The following is a 21,877-nucleotide window of genomic DNA, read 5'->3' as shown; positions in this document are numbered from 1 at the left end:
TTTCTTCCTCCATAATGCCTGTGTTAGTTATCGAAACAAATTACATCCTAGTAATCTCTCTCCTGTTTTGGCGAAAGCTAGCTTACTTTTGGAGCAATTGCAAGGTAATGAGGAAAATACAGACAGTGTACAAGTAATAAATTATCTGAAGGTGATGAAGTGGGGAATATCAGCAGTGCAGTTTTAATGTAATCTGGAGAGTCTAGCATTCATCACAAGCCAGCCTCGCTCCTATCTTTATTCTGAAGATTATTTTTTTAAATGATATTGATAGTTTTGTTCTTTGGAACAAGTATAGAAAAAAATCAGTCCACAGAAGTTAGCCTTGATTTTATTACAAAATCCAAGCATCTTAAAATTCAGTGATCCAGAAATTTTAGTTGAAGGAAATAAGAAAATCTGTGATCCTGCACCTATGACTTTCACAGAAATTGCTTGATTTTTCTGGTCATATTTTTTCATTTAGCTACTGAATACTCACCATGTGTGGGGCTCCATGGGACACAGGGGAGGATGTGAGCAAGAATAAAACATGGTCTCTAGTGTTGTGAAAATAGCCCTGGATTTGTACGTAGTTTGAAGACCTAGTATCTGATAATGGCTGATTAATCAAATTATCTAGAAGTCCTTTTCTAACTCTCAGTTTCTAATATTCCTTCTAGTTTTAATAGTCTGTGATTTTGAGTCCCTCTTTCTTAGGATGGTTGGTGCTATGGTTTAAATGTTTATGTTACCCTCAAATTCATATGTTGAAAACCCAATGCCCAAGGGTATAATTTTAGGTGGTAGGGCCTTTGGGAGGTGATTAGACCATGAGTTCAGAGCTCTCACGAATGCGTCTAGTGCCCTTATAACAGAGGCCCAGAGAACTAGCTCGCTGCTTTTGCCATGTGAGGGGGACACAGTGAGAAGTGCGCAGTCTGCAACCGGAAGAGGGCATCCACCAGAACCTGACATGCTGGTGCCTTGACCTTGGACTTCCAGCCCCAAGACTATGAGAAATAGTTTTCTGTCGTGTATAAGCCACCCATTCTGCGGTATTTTGTTATAGCAGCCTGAACAGACCAAGGCAATTTAATTAAAGCACTTGGAGCTCCCCAGAAGAAATTAGTTCTTTATGTCCAAATTATTCTCATTATTATTGTTTGTTCTTTGTTTTTATTGCTGTACACCTACATGGGTTTGTAGGGAAATCTTCATGAATTTATTCATCGAACACTGAGTGCTTATTATGTGCAGAATATGTATGTTAGGAATATGAAGACTTAGGAAACACAGAGCCATAGAGGAGCCCTGGGACAAATATTTGCATTAGATTGTATTCCATGCCGTAACAAGTGTGGAGAGGTAATAGTTATTTTAGAAATACTTATTAATTGTTTCCTCTGTGTCTAGATGGTAGAACATACTAGGACTGGGCATACAGAGAGGAATAAGATGCAGTGGGAGTACTAACAATCCTAGTTCTCACTTAAGAGATGCCACAATTATCTCAGCTTTGTATAGCGCCAGATAAATGCCCCTTACTCTGAGTCCCTGGATGCCTCGCGGACCTCTGCCCGAAGGTAGCAACACAGGATCCTGTTCTCTACGTTGTATTCGGTGAATTACCAGTCAGGTCGTATTTTATCAGGCACCAATTGTCTTACATTGGAGGGCGTTGTCTTAGGGTAGGGTGCACTGCTGAACCAGACCCAAAAATGTAATGGCACAAACACAAAGGAAGTTCATCTCTTGCCCACTTGTCAATCCAGGGCGGTGGTCCAGTCCTCTTCCCTCTTACGGCTCCATCATCCTGGGAGGCATGCCTTTGTGTGCTGCTGACAACTGAATTGTCACCTTCGGGTCACAGTAGATAGACAGGGAAAGAGAGCCAGGGTGAAAACAGGTGGGAGAAATGCACCCAATCTCTTAAAGGTCCTGTAGGGCAGGGGCATGCGTCCCTCCACTCAGATCCTGCTGGGGAGAGGAAAAGGATCTGTGTGTATTCTGTTTCTGTTTAAGAAGAGAACAGATTTTGATGTACAATATCTGTATAAATGTGAAACTGGTTAAAAGAAAAGTTTGTCTTTCCCTGGGCCTCTTTCCCTTGAGGAACATTTATCTTTTTAGTCATAGGAAATATTTTTCTTTTCTAAACCTCAAATTGTGCTTAGAGAAATAGAAGGCATAGCTCTTGTCCTCAAAGAACTTAAAAAGTAGCCAAGGAAATAAGACTCAAATGCAGAATCGTCTGTGCAGGGCACAGGCTATGTCTTACTCTCTGCTGTCTCTCTAGCACCTAACACAGATCTCACGTGTACTACATGCTCAGCTAATTGTTGGATTCAATTACAAGCAGTCTAAGTGCACGGCTGTCAAAACGGGATAGGGTCTGGTTGATGGAAAGACACCAGTGGACTATGTTAGAGGATGTTATAAACAGAAACTCAGATTGTTGTGAAAGCAGGAGATAGTGCTGCATGCCGCCAGACTGAGTACCATGGCCCCGGGTCACCAAGTTTCCTGTGACCATGCAACGCTGCGCATGTGGAGTAAGATTCCTACAGGTGTGAAAAGTGACTTCTGCCCTTCTGGGGGATCTAGCCCGTCCTTTGACCAAGTGCAGAAAACAGGCGCAAAACAGCCCCGTACTTTGCTGAGTGATCACCGGGAGATTGAAGCGAAATGCAGGCCAAGCCTCCGCAGGTGACATCGCATGCGGGCCTAGGCTGCAGACTTGGGCAGCATCCGTTCTGCACCAGGTTCGTGTACATGTCACTGCGAGTGCACTGCTGGCTTTGCTACTATATGGGGAAGGGTTTTCCTTCCAATTTCTTAAGCAGCTTTATTGAGGTATAATAAAATTCACCCTTAAAAATGTGTAGTTCAGTGGTTTTTAGGATCTTCATAAGGTTGTGCAACCACCACCACTGTCTAATTCCAGAATATTTTCACCACCACCCCCAAAACCCTGTGCTCCTTAGCAGCCACTTCTTCATTGCTCCCGTCTCCCTCCCCAACAACCCTAGGCAACCAGGAATCTTCTTTCTGTCTCTATGGATTTGCCTATTCTGGATAGTTCATGTAGATGGAATGGTAGGAAACTAAACTAATAAATGTCCAGGAACAGAATTTGGACAAAATTATCTCATTTCCAAGTCTAGGGCTCTTTCCCGTCCTCATCTGAGCCACCGCTCGTGGAACAAGTGTAACTTAAACCTTGAGAAACTGGTAGAATGGCTTCCCTCCCATTATCACTTTTAAATTTTTTTCCCTGGCCACCTCCCCTCGTGGAACTTGAGTCATGAAAAGTGCTTCTCCTTTGAAACTTAATCTTACCCTCATTCATCAGCTTGAAGGAGAGCCTAGGAGCACAGCTGTCCTGGCAGTTGCTTGAATTCTCATGATGTAGTTTCCTCCAGTCTCAGAACAAGGCTTTGGCATGGTTTTTCCACATCCAGGACTTCTGGACATTTGGGAAGGAGGGCACCTTCCTCCTCTTGGGCTTGTACCCAAGTCAGATCATATATAGCATCCTTCCTGCTGTTTCAGAAGTCATTGCATAAGACCAAGTCTTATGAAAGTAGAGGGCCCAGTTTACCAACTACTCTGCTTCCTTCTTCTCTGTAGCGTTAATCTCACCTCTTTGTGATTTTTTTTTTTCTCATCAAAACCTCTTTGATAGCCTCATCTCACCTGGATGAAAAATATTCTTGTATTGGAGTAGAATGGTTACAAACAACCTATGATTGCTGACTCATCAGCTCCCAAAGGAAGACTCTGGCCATTGAAAGTTCTTCCCCCAAGACTTGGCATTTGAGCCTTTCAGACGGCATTTGGCAGGATCTTTGTCACTCATTGCACCCCTCCATGCCTGTTTTAGGCTTTGATCTTTTCTTGCAGCCCCCCTGAACCTAATTGTATGCAAACTTCGAATGGAGAGGTGCTGGGTCTTTAAAACCATACAGCTACCATCAGTGCAATCAATAAAAATGCATTCTTTCTGCAGTGGTTATTAAGTGGCAATATTAGGATACTAATGAGGTGAGTATTTTCATTTAGCACCTGTAACCTCTGAAACACAAGTTAATCATTTCAAAGAAGAGACCAGATTTCTCCACATCAGAGTTTGTGTTCAGAATCAACTCATCTTCCGCACTCCTGATTTTGATTGCCCTAAGACTGTGAGGGCTTCAGGGGCAGTGTGCCGCACACATGTGGCAGGATGGGCTGGCAGGCGGCCCAGGTGACACATTTTGTCTGGACTCAGGCGACCACTAGGGCTTTGCTCAGCAGCAGCTCTGCAGAGCCTGTTCGGGCTGGGCTCGGGTGTGGGCCTGTCAGAGAGGGGCACATCTCCCTTGCCCTCAGAGAGCTTCCTGTCCAGTTGGGTGCACGTCACTGTCGGTCTTGAAAGCAGTCTAAAGTGTGATGCTCAGTTTTATGTATAAACTGTGACCAGAGACAATAGGAGATGGCTTCCTGTAAGAGGTGGGTTTGAAATAGGGCCCTGCAGCCTGGGAGGGCTTGATGGGGCGTCGGCAGCACAGCACCTTGGAGCCAACTAGTCTGAGTTTAGATTCTAGCTCTGCCCATTCTCATGTGCTCTTAAGCAAGTTACTTAAGCCTTTAAATGGGGGAACAAGCTGTTACGAGAATTCAAACTTTGTACAGTACTTAGCACAGTAGAGCTCAGTGAATAATGTTTCCCTTTCAGGTTAAAGATGGGAAAAAATAAAAAATTTGAAAAGAACTTATATTTGGGGGGCAGGGAAGAACAACATGCCGAGAGAATAGGGTAAGGGGACTATAGAGGCTTTAGGGGGCATACTGTTTTTATTTCTTAAGCAATTTTATTTATCTTTTTCCAAAGAAATGTACAATCGATCTTCTGTTTGCCCATACAGAGCACTGTCCTGTCTCCCACTGTTTGGCGGGTTTGTTTATCCCTCCCTGGCTCTCTGGGTCCCAGCAGTGCCTGCTTAACCGTGTTTTTCTCCTACCCAGGAGTGCTCCCACCCCAGCCCATTGTTGCCCAGCTGTTGGAACTCTGTATAACACCAACACACTCGAGGCTTTCAAGGCTGCAGATAAGAAGCTACTTTTGGAACAAGCAGCAAATGAGGTTAGCTGGGAAAACCTGATGCATCCATCTTAGTTTCCATGGTCCCGCAGGCGTGGTGTTTCTGATCTGGTACATGAGTCTGTCATAAAACCTAGTATGTAGTCACTACTCAGAGATAGCTGTGGGCTTCCATGTGGGTGGGGAGGTCTGGGAAACGACACTGAGGCTCTCACCTGGGTTTAGGCTGGAATTCATGGCAGCGCAGCATGTGAAAAGCTTTGCTGCTGCTCTCCAGTTAACATTTGAGAGCAGCTTGACCTCTGTCTGAGAGTTCGGTTCCTGTGTCTGAATGCCTTTGGGTCTCTGTTCTTTGCGCCTCTGGAAGAGGTTTTCTAGTCCTAAGCACCGAAGTGCTATCGGAGATGATCGTAATGTCTCTACAGTATCCTCAGGGCTAAATCTAAACTAGTCCATCTGGTTTACAAGGCCCCTCATGGTCTGGCCTCGGTGGCCTTTCTGTCCGGTCACTCTGGCCCGGTCATAGAAAACCACTTCTCATTCCTTCCTTCACCTACTTTTTGTTCTCTCCTCTGTCCTCAGGACACAAGGTTCTCTCTGCTTGGAATGTCTGTCCTTCCCTTCTTCACATCTGAGTTTGTGTGAGGAACTGAAATGGGGGGACAACTGATCCCAATCCCCTCTAATCCACTTAATCAAGTGGTCTTTACACTGATCTTAAAAAACAAGAGTCTGGTTTAATGTGGCTGCCGTGGTCAAAGAAGGAAGTCTCCTCCTTTGGTCCTGAGGGAGGTGGCCCTTCTGTCCCTCAGGATGGAAGCAGGATGGATGCAGCTAACAGCTCAGGTGACCATGGCTGTTCTCCTTGGCCTGCAGCTGGACCGCTCCTGGGCTCCTGCTTCGGCTGCTCATTTAAAAGGCTGTCCCTAAAGAATTGAGTCAGGTCTTCATCCATGGTGGAAAACAGCAGGTTGCTCCCCACGGACTCCGCACCCTTGCCCAAGGCTCAGCCTTTCCACAGTCTCCCTTCCTCCGCTTATCAGAAGTGGGGGCCTGCTCCTCAGCGGCCCAGCTCCTCCACGGTTATTATTTCAGTAGCAGGATCTACTCTGCTTATTTCCCTCTTCTCCCCATGTATGGGGAGTGGCTTTTAGTGGCACAACTGTTTGTCTTGCTTAGTGACACAACATTTAGCAACTAATCTTAGCTACTAAGATATCTGTGACCAGCAGCTGCTGACCAGTACCAGCTTCTGCTTCCAATCCTAGTACTTGCTGAGTATTCATGAACTTGAACTTCATTCCCTTTCCTTCCTGCCTCAGGGTGAGATCATCCCAAATCAGACTTGAAGAAGTCACCCTTACATGGTTCAAATCGCTACCTCCCGAAAGCCCTGCCTGGCTCTTTTCCCTCCCGCCTCCAGGCGAGTTCAGTGTTCCTCATGGGAATTCTACGTCCTTCAGTGATAGCATGTCTCACCTGGTCACTGGACTTGCACATTTATGTCTGTCTCTCATTAGACTGTAAGCTTCTTGAGGTTAGAGATTGTGTCTTTTATTTTTGTAACCCCAATGTGCCTGGTATCTGTGACAGGAAACAAGTAAATATTTATTGAAGGAAATAACGAAGGCATGAAAATGGCCTGGTTGCTGAGACTCCGTGAGAGGAGGCTCCTGGGTTCTCTCACTTTTCTTAGCCTGTTAAGGGAGTGTGTCTGGAGGACAGGAGTGTGACGTGGGCAGGTGAGGTAATGACCCACTTCATTGCCCAGGATAAAGTAGGGCCTGACCTGTGCTTCGTTTGAGAGCGAGAAGCTCAGAGATGCCTGATAACCGGCCTGATGCTTTTCTTTCTTCTGGCAGATATGGGAATCCATAAAATCGGGTGCTGCTCTTGAAAACCCTGTCCTCCTGAACAAGTTCCTCCTCTTGACATTTGCAGTAAGTAAACGGACTGTCTGTCGCATGGAGATTGCTCAGATGCCCTGGGCAAGCCCAGGTGCCAGTATTAACACTTTGCTCTCCTCTCCCTGAAGCTTTTACCTTGTGTCATTCAAGTCATGGCTGTTAAAGAAATTCTCATTTGGTTAGTAACCCGATAGTGCTAGCACTTCTTACCAGTGCGGCCTTAATGCATCCTGACCCGATGGTGCTGCTGGAGTCGTCACACCCCTGCTGGCAGTTGCATGTTGATACCACACAGTCATCCACCTCTTATCATTCAGGACGTGCCAAAGTCAGGTTCCGGGAGTAGTGATTTGTGGTCAATGTTGTTAAATACAGTCCTGCAGAGCTCAGTTGCTGGGTCCATTGACATAAGGAAAAAGGGGTGTGACCCCAACCATCCCCAAAGCTCTGCGCTAGAAGAGATGACACTGCATAGCTTATTCACACAATTGTGTTTTTTTCAGAAAGAAAAATGTTTTGTATAAGTGATATCTAATTAAAATGAACATGAAGGACAACTTTGAAGGGGAAAAGAAATCACATTAGGTTAACAGCTGCTGCTGAGGGAAGGAGGGGAAAGAACCTGGTCTTAGTGATGGGTTAATTGTAGAGATACCATCTACCCTGCCCCCCCATCTCCAAACACATGCGCGTGTGCATTTGTGTGTGTACATATATACATATATATGTACAGGCATACCTTGGAAATACTGCAAGTTTGTTTCCAGACCCCTTCAATAAAGTGAGTATTGCAATAAAGCGAGTCAGAATCTTTATGCTGGTGGAGGGTTTTGTTTTCAATTTGTAAAAGACATAATATCTGTGAAGAGCACAATAAAGCAAAGTGCAATAAAAGTGCTGTATGTCTTATATATGTGTGTGTATATCTATATATCTACATATAAAAGTAATTTATCCTTTATAATAAAGCATGACTACATAATATTCTGTCGACTGTATATTCTATAGACTCTTGTACATCTAGGTTGTTTCCAATAGTCACTATTTTTAAAAAAGCTGCAGTGAACAACATTGGCCTAATTTTGGTACTAATTTTTTTCCAATGGAACAACATTGGTACTAATTTTTTTCCTACTCTTCATTCTATTTCTTTAGAATAAATTCCTTGGAGGGGGCATATAAACGTATTGATGTTGATATAAAATATGTTATTTTACCACAGCTTCATCAGCTTTGGATGTTAATCCTCTTTCCCACATTTTTCTTTCTTTCTTTTTTTTTTTTTTTTTTGCCAAGTTATCAGTTTTGCCTTTCTTTCTCCCCCACAAACTAATCCTTCATGTCCTCTGAATGCTGCCTCTCTGATTTACTGAGAGAATGATAGGAATCACACTGGAGGCTATACCAGAGGGTGGCTATCGACAAGGAGCACATTTTATAACAAGTTGTACTGCTTTCTGTGTAATAGTGGGGGCATAGAAGAAATGTTATATTCTGCATGGGATTACTTGGTGCAATTTGGCATTGAGAATTTGTAAAACTGAGTAATTTTGTAGGTTTGCTACTGGGATAGCTATAAGTAGGTGTAAAGATTTCTGGTTTTGTAATTTTAACATCAATACATTGTCTATACCAAGAGTTCTAGTTAATGGAATCTAGATGATAATTTGCGTTTAAATAGGAAAGTAACATTAGTTCTTCTTATAGTTTAAGTCGTTTCCCAGAGTCAGTATGTGTGTTGGCCTTATTGCCCTTTTACTGACTTTCCTTAGCCTGCCTTTAAAAAAATTAAAAGTCTGTGTCTTTTAAAATCTTCAGAAACAAAGGGTTTTATATTTAATTTAATCTAGGCCCTTAGTATCCTGAAAAGAATCCTAAGAAGTTGAAGCCTTTGGACTTTTGAAGATGATCTGATAAAGCCTCTTAGAAATTCTCAAGCCCTTCATCTTGCATTGTTTAACCTTTCACTAAAGATCACTTATGACAAATCATTTAAGTACAAAAAAGAGAAGATAATCTCTGGAGGTGTTTTTGCTTATTTTTTCCCTGCTGTTTTTAGGACTTAAAGGAACAGGCACTTCATTAATTTCAGTTTTGCAGTCTGTTTTGCTGTTATCAAAAGGGAATGTGTTCCTAGTTGATCAATTAATGGCAGAATTAAAGAATGTTATAACTCTAATTATGAGACTTTCTCATCTGGACACACATTTATGTATACGTTTATATTTAAAGCGTCATCTAGTATGAGTCCATTTATATGAAAACTCTAGAAAAAACAAATCCATAGAGATAGAAAATAGATTAGTGGTTTCTTGGAGTTGGGGTGAGGGGAGAATGGGGAGTTTCTGCTAATGCAGTTTCTTTTTGGGGCAATGAAAATATTCTAGAATTGATGATGATGGTGGTACAACCTCGTCAATATACTAAACAAAACCCACTCAACTATGTACTTCAGCATCTTGCATTTTATGGTATGTGAATTACATCTTAATAAAAATGTCATCAAACAGCCGTCCACTTTTTATTCATAGCAAGATTCAAGAAAAAAAATAGCCAAATAAACCACATAGTGGTCAGTGATAACCAGCTGGTGGGTCAGCCGTCAAATAGCTGCATGACTATTAGATCCTACACATGAGTCAGTCAGGCCACAAATGCTGCAGGAATTCAGAGGCAAGAGCATTCAACCTGAGTGCGAACAGTATCTAGGACAGTGTCACACGTCCCTTCTCCTGCATTGCTTCTCCTGGTGGGGGATCAGTCACACACATCCCCCAAAAGATGCAATCTCTTACTATCTTTGTTTTGTTCAAGTTGTTCACCCGTCTCTAAGCTTCAGTTTTCCATCTATAAAATGGGATGATAATAGTTAACCTTTTAGGGTTGTTTCGTGTATTAAACAATGATGATGATAATGTCAGTTACTTACTGAACACTTTCTGTTAGCACATGGCCGAAAAAGTATATTACGTTTATCGTGATATAGTTGTGTGTAGTATGTGGGAGTGTTTTGGGGTAAAGACAGAAATTCACTGTCCTATCATGAGTTCTGTTGGAGATGAGAATTACTGACAAGCTGGTCATATCTTGTGTGCATCAGTTTTTCTGTCTTACGTGGCTAAGGGAAGCTACATTATTAATAGATGCATTTCAGTTTAGTCATTGGGGCTTTTCTGATATCTTATGTTATTTTTCTTTCTTCCAGGATCTAAAGAAGTACCACTTCTACTACTGGTTTTGCTCCCCTGCTCTCTGTCTTCCCGAGAGTATTCCCCTCATTCAGGGGCCAGTGGGCTTGGATCAAAGGTTTTCACCCAAACAGGTATCAATAATTAAAACAAAATGTAGGTAAAATTGGGTGTAATGTGCAAGAGTAGTTTACCTAGTACATTCTAAAAACAAATAGGCACTTGTCTAGATGAAGAGGCAGTCACTGTGGAATCCTCCAAAGCTGGTACCAAGAGCAGATTTACTTACAACATGTTTGTAAAATGACTTTGAAGGAGTAAGTGAGCAATAATTTTCCAGGTTTTCAGTGACATTTGGTGAAATTCTAAGCCACTAGGGAGGAATTATAGGAACATTTTAAAACACTTAAGAATTTGCTAAAATGCGTCCTTTACTTTCAGTGTGGGCGTCATAAGACAATCAGTATACGTTGGGAAGAGAGTCTTGGAAGCCAAATAGAAGACATTGTCCTTCCCTCGTGCCACATTGCAGAACTTCTGCATCAGGAATGGTATATGCTGAGCTAGTCTTCGCATTTTGAAAAAGATAATAAGGTCTTTAGGGATGGTTCCGAGAAGAGCAATGAAAATCATCAGGAAGGTAGAAAATAGACCCTAAACCAAAGAATTCTGACTGTTGTTGAGGCAAAAAAGTGAGTGGCAAGATGATTTGAACTCACGAAGCACATCAGTCGCTAAAACTCTGAATTGGAAAGCCAGGGAGCAGCCCTCACTGATTAAAAAATAATAATGTTTATTTACTAAGACAAATCAAAAGTTGTGATTTTGTGGAACTAATTTCCCAGTGAGAAATAAGTGGGGAAAAAGGACTATGTGTGGGGATCGACTCCTGATGGGTATGAGGGGGGACAAAAGTGTTCTCAAATGACTGATTGTGGTGATGGTTGCAGAATCCTGTGAACAGGCTAAAAACAGCATTGAATTGTGCACTGTAAGTGGATCAATTGTTTGGTAAGTGAAGTATGTCTCAATAAACCTGTTACAGATGCTGGAAAGTTTTGTGGTAAAATTTGTGCATGGTTATCACAGGAGAGAAATCATGTTTGATAACCTCTCTCAACCTTGGTGGTTGACATTTGAGAGAACCACCACGCTGTTCCATAAAATGTCCCTTTGTACCCCTAAGACACAACACCATGCACGTGGAAAATGTTATATAAAAGTGAAGTGGTGTTATTTGGGGCATTTTTATGTTCATTTGCTGCAAAAGAATAACAGCTGTGATCAGTCATTTCCAGTTTTCTGGTTCAAAAGTACCTTTTATGTTAATTTTTAGTAGCTGAGAATGAGATGTGTAATTGTCTGGAGGATAACTCAGTATTTCCTGTTTTCAGATTCAAGCCCTTGAGCGTGCATACGACGATCTTTGTCTAACAGAAGGAGTCCCAGCGCTACCTTACTTCTTGATCAAGTATGATGAGAATATGGTGCTGGTTTCCTTACTTAAACACTACAATGATTTCTTCAAAGGTCATAGGACAAAGGTCAGAGAAACTTTGAATATCATTTTGTTATCCAGTAAAAAGAAATCCATTGTTCATGTTGTGATACACTACCCCAAAATTCAAACTCACTTAGATTTCTTTAGCCCTCCAAAGACTGTTTCGTAACATTTCCTTATCTTCACCGTCTCCCACCCTGCAGTTCCCAGATCAGCTCCTGCTTCAGATTTTCCTAGCTCTGTTGCACCACAGAGTAATTTTGGATTCCTCGCTTCGCATTAGTGATAAAGTTATTTCAGTTTTCCTTCCTGATATATTTTGTATCTATGTTTTAATTTATTCCCAGAGCTTCCACTGTAGTGCAGGCCTTGATTTTCTCACTCCTGGAGTCTTCTTGCTTGCATCTGGCACACCACCACTACAGAAGAACCTTCCTCAAACTGCTCATGTTCACTGTAGAATTGGTTGATCAAGAGTTAATGATGTCTTCCCTCTGGCTCCACGCTACCTGTCCTGCCTCATCTTGCACTATTTTCCTCATACACCATTGCTCCCACTAAGCTCGTCTGTTTTTCACCAGACAGCTCCCCTAATCAAATATATCTAGAATTTTTTTTAATGCCTCTCTTTATCCTCAAGTTGTATCATCTTCCCAAAACATACTCTACCTGTGAAAATCCTAAGAAATTCTCTCTCCTTATTGAATCCTCCCCCACCATGAAGCCTTCCCATGGGGGGGCCATGTGTTATCTCTCCCTTTCTGATCTCATGGCACTTACTCCTTGATCCTCATTTACTGCTGTACTCCCTTGTACAAATTACTTTTTGTGCCGCGTTAGTCTGTAAGCTCCTAGAGGGCAGGGACTGGTTCTTCATGTATCTGTGTCTGCATATTGTCGAACTATGTGTCTAGTGTCTGAGGCACTCAATAAAATTTTTCAGTGAATGAAAGAGTACTGATAGTGTCTTTTAGAAATGACGAGATATATAGTAAGCCATCTTAGCCATACACGAGATTGTAAATTAAAAATTAAAAATTGATTAGTATTATGAAGTTATGAAATCAAGTGGGATAATTTCAGCAGCCATGTAGCTATAGCAGAGAAGAGAGACCTTTAACTGATGGCCTGATTATTCCTTAGCCTGAACTTAAGAAACATTTTTTTTTTAAGTGCACTCTTTTTTAGAGGGAGCCCTTTTTAAATTGATGACAGGATTAAATTTTTATTAAAATTATTTTCTCTCCCCCAAGGTAGTTTCACAGAACTGTAGCTAAATTAGTAGCAACAAGACCAACCATTAAGCATTTAAAGTCCAGTCTAGAGTGAGGTCCTAGTGTGAGAGCAGGCAGGGCGAAATGGCCTGTGTTTGAAAGCATCTGTAGTTCAGGTTGGGTGTGGTAAATAAGTGGTCCTCCCCCAAAGTGCACCTCGACCAACATAATAACAATTTGCAGAGCACTTTACAGCTTAAAAGAGGCTTTCACATACTTGATCTTGTCATAACTTTGTGAAATAGGTGTTATTAGTATCTGTATTTTCTATTTGATGACTATGAGACTCAAAGTCACACGGCCAGTTGGTCTGATTCCAAAGCCTGTGTGCTTTCTTCCATCCCACTCTCGCATTGTGTGGGTGGAGGTGGGTTTGTCTGATCTTTGGAATCAGACAGATCTGGATTTGACACTCAACATTGCTATTTAGTAACTCGGTGACCTCAGGGAACGTGCATAATCTTTCTTCACTTTAGTCTATCTGTTAAATGGTGGTAATACCACCTCCGACAAGGCTTTGTGAAAATTAAACATGATGATGTGAATAAAATGCCCAGCACGTAGCAGGTGCTCAGTATCCATCCACTTCCTTTCTTCCTCAACAGTAGCGCCTGTTCAAAGATTGAGCAAATCTCTGGAGTCTCCTTAGAAGTGCTCTGGGTGACCCTGAGACCAACCGCCTGCCAAGTTCAGGCATAGAGCCCTTCACTGGGTTAGGGTCACATCTCAGGAAAGACTAGAGTTGCTCAGCACCTATGTTCAGTACATCCTATGGGCCAGAAATTGTGAGGTATGGTTATACCTGTTTTCATGGTATAATCTTCTAGGGGAGAAGAGACACTGACTTGTGGAAAGTTAACTAGACATTCAGGTAACAGGAGAAGTACCAATGAAATGACACGCATGATGCTTTGGTTGTTTTCTTTGCCCTGTCTTGTTCTACCAGACGCTCTGCAGATTGTCAGCCTGGTAGGTGTTGGCCTGGTGGGTGTTGGCTGGCCTCCTGGCAGACCTCCCTATCTGTGGTCCCCACGTTCCCTCCATTCCACCCTACTGCAGGCCCAATGCATTTTCATGTCACTCTTGTACTTAAAACCCGGCTGTGGTTCCTGTTGACGTCAGGATCCAGGTGAAATCAATGAGCTCGGCGCTCAGGGCCTCTCTGAACCCGGCTCCTGCCCATCACTCTGGCCTCACCTCGATCAGGACGCCTCCTGTGTCTGGCTACTGCTCTGCTCTCCAAACTCCCCACACTCCCCCCACCTCTGCCTTCACACATGCCGTTCTCTCTGTCTCCCTTCCTTTACCTGGCCAGGGCCCCCCACCCCCGCCCCCTGGGAAGCACTGGCTGATTCTATCCAATATTTGATATCCCTCTGCTGTGCTCCGGTGGCAGCCTCTCTCCTGGCACTGACCGACCGCTAATGTCATTGTTGGTTTGCTTATCGGCCTGCCCCCTCTCCCCACCAGCCTGTGAAACAGCTTTAGCACAGAAATCGTGTTTTACCCCACACTGTATCCTCTACATTTAGTGGGGTGCCGGGTACTCAATGGGCACCTGACGTGCGAATGTGGAGAGGAGGGGGAGATCACTGTGGGCTGGTCTAATTACAGAAGGCAGGAGACTTTTGGGAACTCTAAGCATCCCTTCACTTGAAGTCATTCCTGCTTTTACTGCATTAATCTAGTTCACCCTCTTTCACATAATTCCAGTTTCTCTTCAGTGTTCCTGATTCATGCACTTTCCTTGCAGGTTTTTACCATAGTCTACAAAAAAATAGGCATCCTTTGTAGTGTGAACTCCTGCAGTTGTGCTCTGGCTGTGTGTTTACCTCCTTTCCCTGCCACCTCCTCTTCCCAGGGCTTTGAAGCCCCTGGGGAAGTCACTGTTCCCCTGTGAGCCTTGGTGTCCTCACGTGTGAGTGGGAAAGGTTGGCGGCCTCCAGCTTTCTCCCTGTTCAGCCTGTTTTCTTTTCTGGGGGGTCTCGTGGTGTCCGCGGTGCCTGTGACCACCTCCTCCATTCTGGACTCCCCTCCAGGCCCCAGACCTTGTTATCCAACGGCCTGCTTGTCTTTTCCAGCCCCTCACATTCACCATGTCCAAGCTGAACTCATGATCTTCGCCCCAAGTCTGGGCATCAGTCTTGGAATGATGCCGCCGGCCATCCAATGATATGAGCCAGAAATCTGGGCAGTCTGCCAAGTACCTCTCTGTCCTGTATCACCCCCATATCCTGTGGATTTTGTTTCCTAAACTCTCCCAGTCCGCTTCCTTTGCATTTTTTCTGCCATCACCCCAGTCTGAGCTGCTACAATCTTTCCTCTGCTTTCTTGCTGTAGCTTCCTGATGGGCTCCTTGTGTCTGCTCTGGCCTTCCTCCAATCCATCCCTATATCATCCAAAGCAGTGCTTTGAAAAGCAAATCTGATCATGTCACTCTCCAAATGAAACATAGCAATGTCATCTTCCTTGTGCTCTGAGAATAATAACCAAATTCTCTAATATAGCATACAGGACTCTCCATGGCCTGGCCCCTGTGAATATCCAGCCCCAAGGTGGTCCATATTCCCTCTTGCTTTATACCCTGCCACACCTCTGAGGCGTCGTCCTGCCACCGGGCCTTTGCACATGCGTCTTTGATGGATTTCCTCTATTTCTTGGATGACTTATGGTTATTAAAGCAATTGCTTCATGCCAGACTTCTTTGACTATCACTTATAGTTAAAAATACCTGTTACCTTATGACTCAATGATCATGTCTGTGTGTCTTTAGATGTATACACACACAAACAGAACTGAAACAAAACTTCCACAAAATAGTACTTTACTAGATGCTATGTACTCTATTTTCTATTCTACTTTATCTTTTTGAAAAATGCTAGTTGTGACCCACTAAATGATCACAAATAGCTTCTCACCTGTATTTGGGACAATGCTGTGTGCCCATTTTGAGAATATTGGCAGATAAATGCTACTTTTCTCTCTTTTCTCCTTCTTTCTCCTTTCTCTTCTGCCTATTCCACCCCCACCTCCAGCTCTCCCCAGTGAAATTATAATTGTACATTTTCTTGGGTGATCTTTGATTAATATCTTTTTTCCCCATGTAAATGTAAGCTCCACAAGGGCAGGTACCTTATCTTTGATTTCCCACTACTGTATCTGCCTCCCGTAGTATTGTGCCTGGCTTGTAAAATACAGTGGAGGAATGGCGGCCTGTCTGCATGAGTTGTTGTGAGGATTGGAGCTCACATGTGAAGCACCTCGGTCAGTGCCTGACACACAGAAGCCATCAGTAAGTGGTAGGTCACTCTTAGTGTGGCTCATTATAAATGTCCTCTTGAATGTGAGTATTCTGCTGTCTGATTAAGGCCCTGTAGCTTATAAAGGCTTTCCTAAATTGTTTACGCACCTAAAGTATACGTCTAGTGTGAGGCACAGATGTGCTTAGTGGTCCAGCAGGAGACAATACTGGAGGGAAGGGGGCGGTATGTGATCTACAATGGGTAATTTAGAGCAGTGGTTCTTCATTTGGGTTGGAGTGGTGGTACATAACCTCTTTGAGAATTTGATAGAAGCAGTGGATCCTCGTTCCAGAAAAATGCATATCTAATATCTACTGTGAGGGGATCCACAGAACACTGAAACCTATTCATGGATCCTATTTGGGTCCCTCACTCAGAGGAAGATGAAGGGAAGGATGGGAGTTAAGACTGTCTGGGGGGGACCTGTGGGATTGCTGAGGTCAGGAAGGGTGTGGCCCATCTCTGTTCCAAGCTAGAGTGGGACTTTTGCATCCAGAGATACAGCTCACTCATGTCCTGAGCCTCAGCTGGCTGTGAGAGAGTGAGTACCTGCCCTTGAAGAGGGTACGCTGTCCACCGAGCCAGCAGCAGCTAAGTTCTAACTGTGTGCCCCACAGAGCTGGTCACTCACACGTGCCATCCGTAATTCTTCCAACACCCTGCAAGGTGAGTAGTAGTGTTCCCATTTTATAGATGAGGAGAGTGGAAATGAGGTTGGAGAATGGAAGCCTTGCCACACTTGAATGACTTTCTCTCACAGTCAGAATGCTTGCCATCATGGAAAGAGAAGCATCTGCTTTTTTGTCCCTGGCTCACAGCTTCCTACTCATGTTGTGATAAAGCAGGAAGGCCAGACTTTGGGTCCCAACTGCAACTTCATGAACTGAGCCCTTTGAAAAGTCTCGATTTCCTCCTCACGTACAAGGATACAGAAATAACAGCCTTGTTTTCTTGCATGGTTGTGAGAAGTAAGAGACGATGGATATAGACAGGCTTTATCAAGTTTTACTCACATGTTAGAATTGTTTCCACTGTGTTTTCTTAGAATAAGTTTGTCAGTTTTCATTTTCAAAGGAAAATGCTTTTCTTTGGACTAGCCACAGTCTCTAGCTATTCTGTAAAAAAATGGAATTTGGAGGCCCTGAGTTATGCAGCTGACTTTGCCTTTACCAAAAAAAGGCTAACTTTCTTGCCTTTTTGTATTACAAAAAAGCCTGAAGAAATTAGGGGTGGTCTACCTGCAGAAGAAGCCCCTTCTGAGATCTTCAGGGTTATCAGGGCAGAAGCCCCCAAGCATCAGGAAGGTTTTACCAGTTCAGTAATGGTGCTTTCTTTAAATTAAAGCTCAATTGCAAATGCATCTTTGATTGATTTCCTCTATATCTTGGATGACTTATGGTTATTAAAGCAATTGCTTCATGCCAAACTTCTTTGACTATCACTTATAGTTAAAAACACCTGTTACATTATGACTCAATGATCACGTCTGTGTGTCTTTAGATGTATACACACACAAACAGAACTGAAACAAAACTTCCACAAAATAGTACTTTACTAGATGCTATGTACTCTATTTTCTATTCTACTTTATCTTTTTGAAAAATGCTAGTTGTGACCCACTAAATGATCACAAATAGCTTCTCACCTGTATTTGGGACAATGCTGTGTGCCCATTTTGAGAATATTGGCAGATAAATACTACTACTTTTCTCTCCTACCAACAGTGTACCCTTACCAGCTTTGAATGTTATACATACTTTGATACATTTGGTCAGTTGAAAATGGGCCCTGTTTAAATTCTTATTTCCCTCAGTAAAATATTGACTCCACTTAATGGTCATGGTCCTGCATGGCTGCAACAAATAGCTCTTGTGATTACATTAAAAACACCCAAATCGCTCTCCCATTGCCAATCTTGGGAAAAATTGCTTGAGTCTTTTACTTTCTTCAGGGCAGTAATTGAAGATTGGATGTTTGGGAAATGTTTGGTCATTTCACAACATTAGCTTTTAATTCTAGGGCTTTGAAATCTTCGGACGAAGCAATAGCATTGGTATGCTTCTAGCGGGGTTCTTTTTTCACTTAGCGATCTTTGCATCTTAACAGCCATCTGTGACATCACTGTGCATCAGATATTTGAATTTTTTTTCTCTCATACTTTTAAAACATGTAATCTTTGGTGCATTTCCTATTATATCAAATGTTTGGGTAATAGTCATTTATCAGATAAACAGGTTTTATGGGTCAGTGTGGAAATTTCTCAAGTCACTCAAGTTGACAGTTCCCCCCCTTTCCTTTCTCACGTTGTGCTTTTTCAGCGGTTGTTGGCTGGACCATAGCCAGACCGTTGACTGGACCACCTAAATGAATTTTGTGTTCTCAGCCAAGTGGAAAGGAACATTTATTTCATCAACCTCCTAAACAAAATTGTTTTTTTAAAAAAATCACATTTTGCTTCTTTCTGCTGATTTGTTTATAAAAGGAAGTGATTTGTCACTCAATGAATTTGTGGCAAAGCCAGTTCTAGAACCCAGAACTCCTTTCCAATGATTGCTCTGATTGCCATGTAAAAAATAAAATCCATTTACCCAAATAGTTTATCTGGCTTACCTAGTATTATGCTGAATAATTCTTCAATGACTGAGGTTCCTGATTTCGTTATTAAGGCACTTCACGATGGTGGAGTCACTTTTAAATACTCAAAGGAATAGTAAATTGTATGCAACTGAGTGTCAAATGGGTTCTGTCATTTTCCTATCCAGATGCTTGCCTTTTGTACTCATGCGTGCTTTATGTGGGTAGGAGTTACTTCAAAGCATTTTCACGCTGACCTTCCTTAATGGATACGTGATAGATTTCTCTTCAGCAGTTCATTCCTGCTCTGTAGCTTATCTTATGTCATGTTGCTCTAAGAACTCATTCCTGATCTTTTCTCCTCAAAAATATATTTCTTTTTTTCTTCTTACCTTCCTACCTCATTGCCTTTGTCGGAAGTATGCTCATTATTTGAAATTAGGCATCCACTTACCGTATGTAAAATAAACATTCTAATTTATATAATTTAAATACCACTTAGTCCCAACACGTTTGCAGAAGATAAAAGCTAGACGCAGAAAATATTTGATATACTAGATGCTTATCCCTTTCTTTTCTCTGCCATGTAAGAAAAGATCATCTTGTAACTGAAGATAGATAACTATGTAATGGTGATAGATTAAACTGAAGAAAGAGGTCAGTGAAGTTACGACAATAGAGTTTATTTATGTTGGGTCACAGTTCCCATTTGTTGAGTGTCTGCCTTGTCTCTGTGCTAAGTGCAGGCAAGAGTTATCCTATAGATGAGAAAACTAAGGCTTAGAGACGTTAAGTAAACTGCTGAGGGTTGCATGAGAGTAACTCAGGACATTTGGTAAGAGCCCAGGTTTATGGAGTCATATTTGAAAATTGAAATTTAGAATCTATGTGAATGGCCTTTTCTAGATTGGTGCCGTCTAGGTTCTATCAAGGTGAAAATTAAATAGCCTTTAGACACCGCATAAAATTAAACCTTAACTTAGTCTGTGTTGTTTTGTAACCTATGTAGGACTTGTTTCTCTTTGAACTTTCTCTAAAGTTCACTCATTCTGGAGTTAGAAGAAATCCTTTGAGATAAAATGATTCACCCCCTTCATTTTACAGGTGAGGAAAGAACTTCCCCAAGTTCTTAAAATCAATTCGCTACAGGATTAGAGCACATGACCTGCTGATGCTCCAGCCAGTGTTATTGTTGTTGGTGTTTTCGCTGCATCAGGCCCTTTTCTCCTTCTAACCTGTCTCACGTGTTACAGAAGTGGAATGTCCGTTTCTCCCTTCTCCCCCTTTCCTTGCTGGGTAACAGAGTTGTAAATGCCTTTGATGAACTTAAAATAGAAAAAGAAATTGAAGCAATGATTCCTTAGTAAGTGTAGTTTGTGTAACAGATACAGTCTGTCACGATTGAGGGAAACAAAATAAAAAGGTGTTTCAGGTGGTGGCGGTGGCCAACTGGACCAGAAAAGCTCCAGGAAGACAACTTCCTTACTCCGAGGGAGCTGTAGGCCAGAGAGCTCATTCTCAGAGTTCTCTTGCTTCGCGTAGGAAATCCTGTTTTAGACCATACTCTCACATTCTCACCCAGGAGGATCCCAGTGCTAAATATCATTGAATGGAGGACCTGCCATGTTGGAAAAGGAAAAGGAACTGGCTGAAATGCTGCATCGTGGTTTTATCTGTAAGCTTCAGGTCTCGGTTGGTCAGACATCACCTTTCCTCCTCTAGCTGCCTCCCAGGTTACCTGCCCAACATGGGCGAGAGGGGAGAGCTTTTCATATATTGGGGCCTATAGAAATGGACCAGTTCTGTTATTTATTCAACAGATATTTGCTGAGCATCAGGTACTGTGCCAGCTACTAGAGCTGGGAGGATGAATGTGACAGAGGCTGCTCCTGCCCTCACGGAGCTTGTAGACCAGCAAGAGAAACATGTGAAATGTGTCCTGTATTTTCTCCATTCTCAAGTGCTTTTTTTCTTCATAAATTTTCTCAAGTCAGGAATTTCTTACAGTTCTTGTGTGTATTCAATGTGGTAATGATTCCCCTTTTTTTTCTGTCCAATTTGAAAGTGCGTTTTATAATCTATGGTGCCTTTGAACCAAGAAAATACAAAGGTTCAACAAATAATCTGTTACCGTAAGGAAAATATAGGGTGCAATGAACCCTGTTTTAAGCAAGCACTTGTTTTCTCCTTCTTAGACTCCAGGCAGCTAGTGCAGAAATGATAGTGTACATAGAGGCGCATGGGGAGGTCCCTGAACATGCAGGTATCGGTACTTAGGGATCAGTACTTAGGTGTCAGTACTCTGGGGTTGGGTCAGGTGGTGCAAGTTCAAAGAGCTTCCCAGGAAATTCTGATGCAGGTGGTCGGTGGTGGCCACAGTTTGTGAAACTATTGCAAGACGCTCAAGCAGTGATTTGCAACCTGGCTGCACATTAGAATCCCCTGGGGCGCTTTTAAAACAGCTAATACTCAACCTGCGCCCCACACCAATGGAAAAACCTCTGGAAGTGGGGTCCAGGCAGCAGGATTTTTGAAAGCTGTCCAGGCGATTGCCACATGCGTTCAAATGTGAGAACCAGGGCTAGAGAAGGATGAGGACTGGGGCGGCCACCCTCCTACTGCCGTGAGCATGGGAACCCCCCGGATCCAGCAGGGCTGCGGACGGCCCGAGATGCTGCATTTCTGACAGGGCCCCGGTGGTGCCCATGCTGCTGGGGCACAGAGCACATTTTGGGAGCGTGGGGAGACTGAGTCAAACCAGAGTTCTCAAGGTAATGCGGACTAGCCCCATGGATGTTCTTGCTTTTGTCTACAAGACCACCTTCTGTATGGCCTGTGGACTGGACCAACCGCGTCAGAATTACTCGGGCATGTTCAGAATTATAGGCACACATGGCTAGGCTCACCCGTGGAGATTCGCATCGCTCATAACGACTTGTGAATAGCACAAGGTCTCTGTGGGGCTATGAGCAGGGCTTTTCAGGTTCAGGATCATCTCATTTAATCCTCACTACATCTCTGTGGCGCAGGTACTATTATTTCCCCCCGTGAGTCACAGAAACCAAG

The 21,877-nt window shown here is 42.9% G+C and overlaps 1 protein-coding gene across 4 annotated transcripts in view; it reads left to right on the top strand.

Moving 5' to 3' along the window:
- The window catches only part of ATG7 (autophagy related 7), a 219,959-nt gene that overhangs the window by 20,216 nt on the left and 177,866 nt on the right, over positions 1 to 21,877 (top strand). For all 4 annotated transcript variants that reach the window (XM_019732654.3, XM_019732653.3, XM_074312982.2 and 1 more), the window contains 4 exons: positions 4,990 to 5,107; positions 6,928 to 7,005; positions 10,178 to 10,294; positions 11,555 to 11,704. In XM_019732654.3, coding sequence (XP_019588213.3) covers positions 4,990 to 5,107; positions 6,928 to 7,005; positions 10,178 to 10,294; positions 11,555 to 11,704 — 463 coding nt within the window. The remainder of the gene's footprint in view (positions 1 to 4,989; positions 5,108 to 6,927; positions 7,006 to 10,177; positions 10,295 to 11,554; positions 11,705 to 21,877) is intronic.

This window comes from Rhinolophus sinicus, chromosome 5 (genome assembly GCF_057876585.1).
Source record: "Rhinolophus sinicus isolate RSI-liver-muscle chromosome 5, RSI-T2T, whole genome shotgun sequence".
Taxonomy (NCBI): Eukaryota; Metazoa; Chordata; class Mammalia; order Chiroptera; family Rhinolophidae; genus Rhinolophus; species Rhinolophus sinicus.
This window is presented reverse-complemented; position numbering and strand designations above follow the sequence as displayed.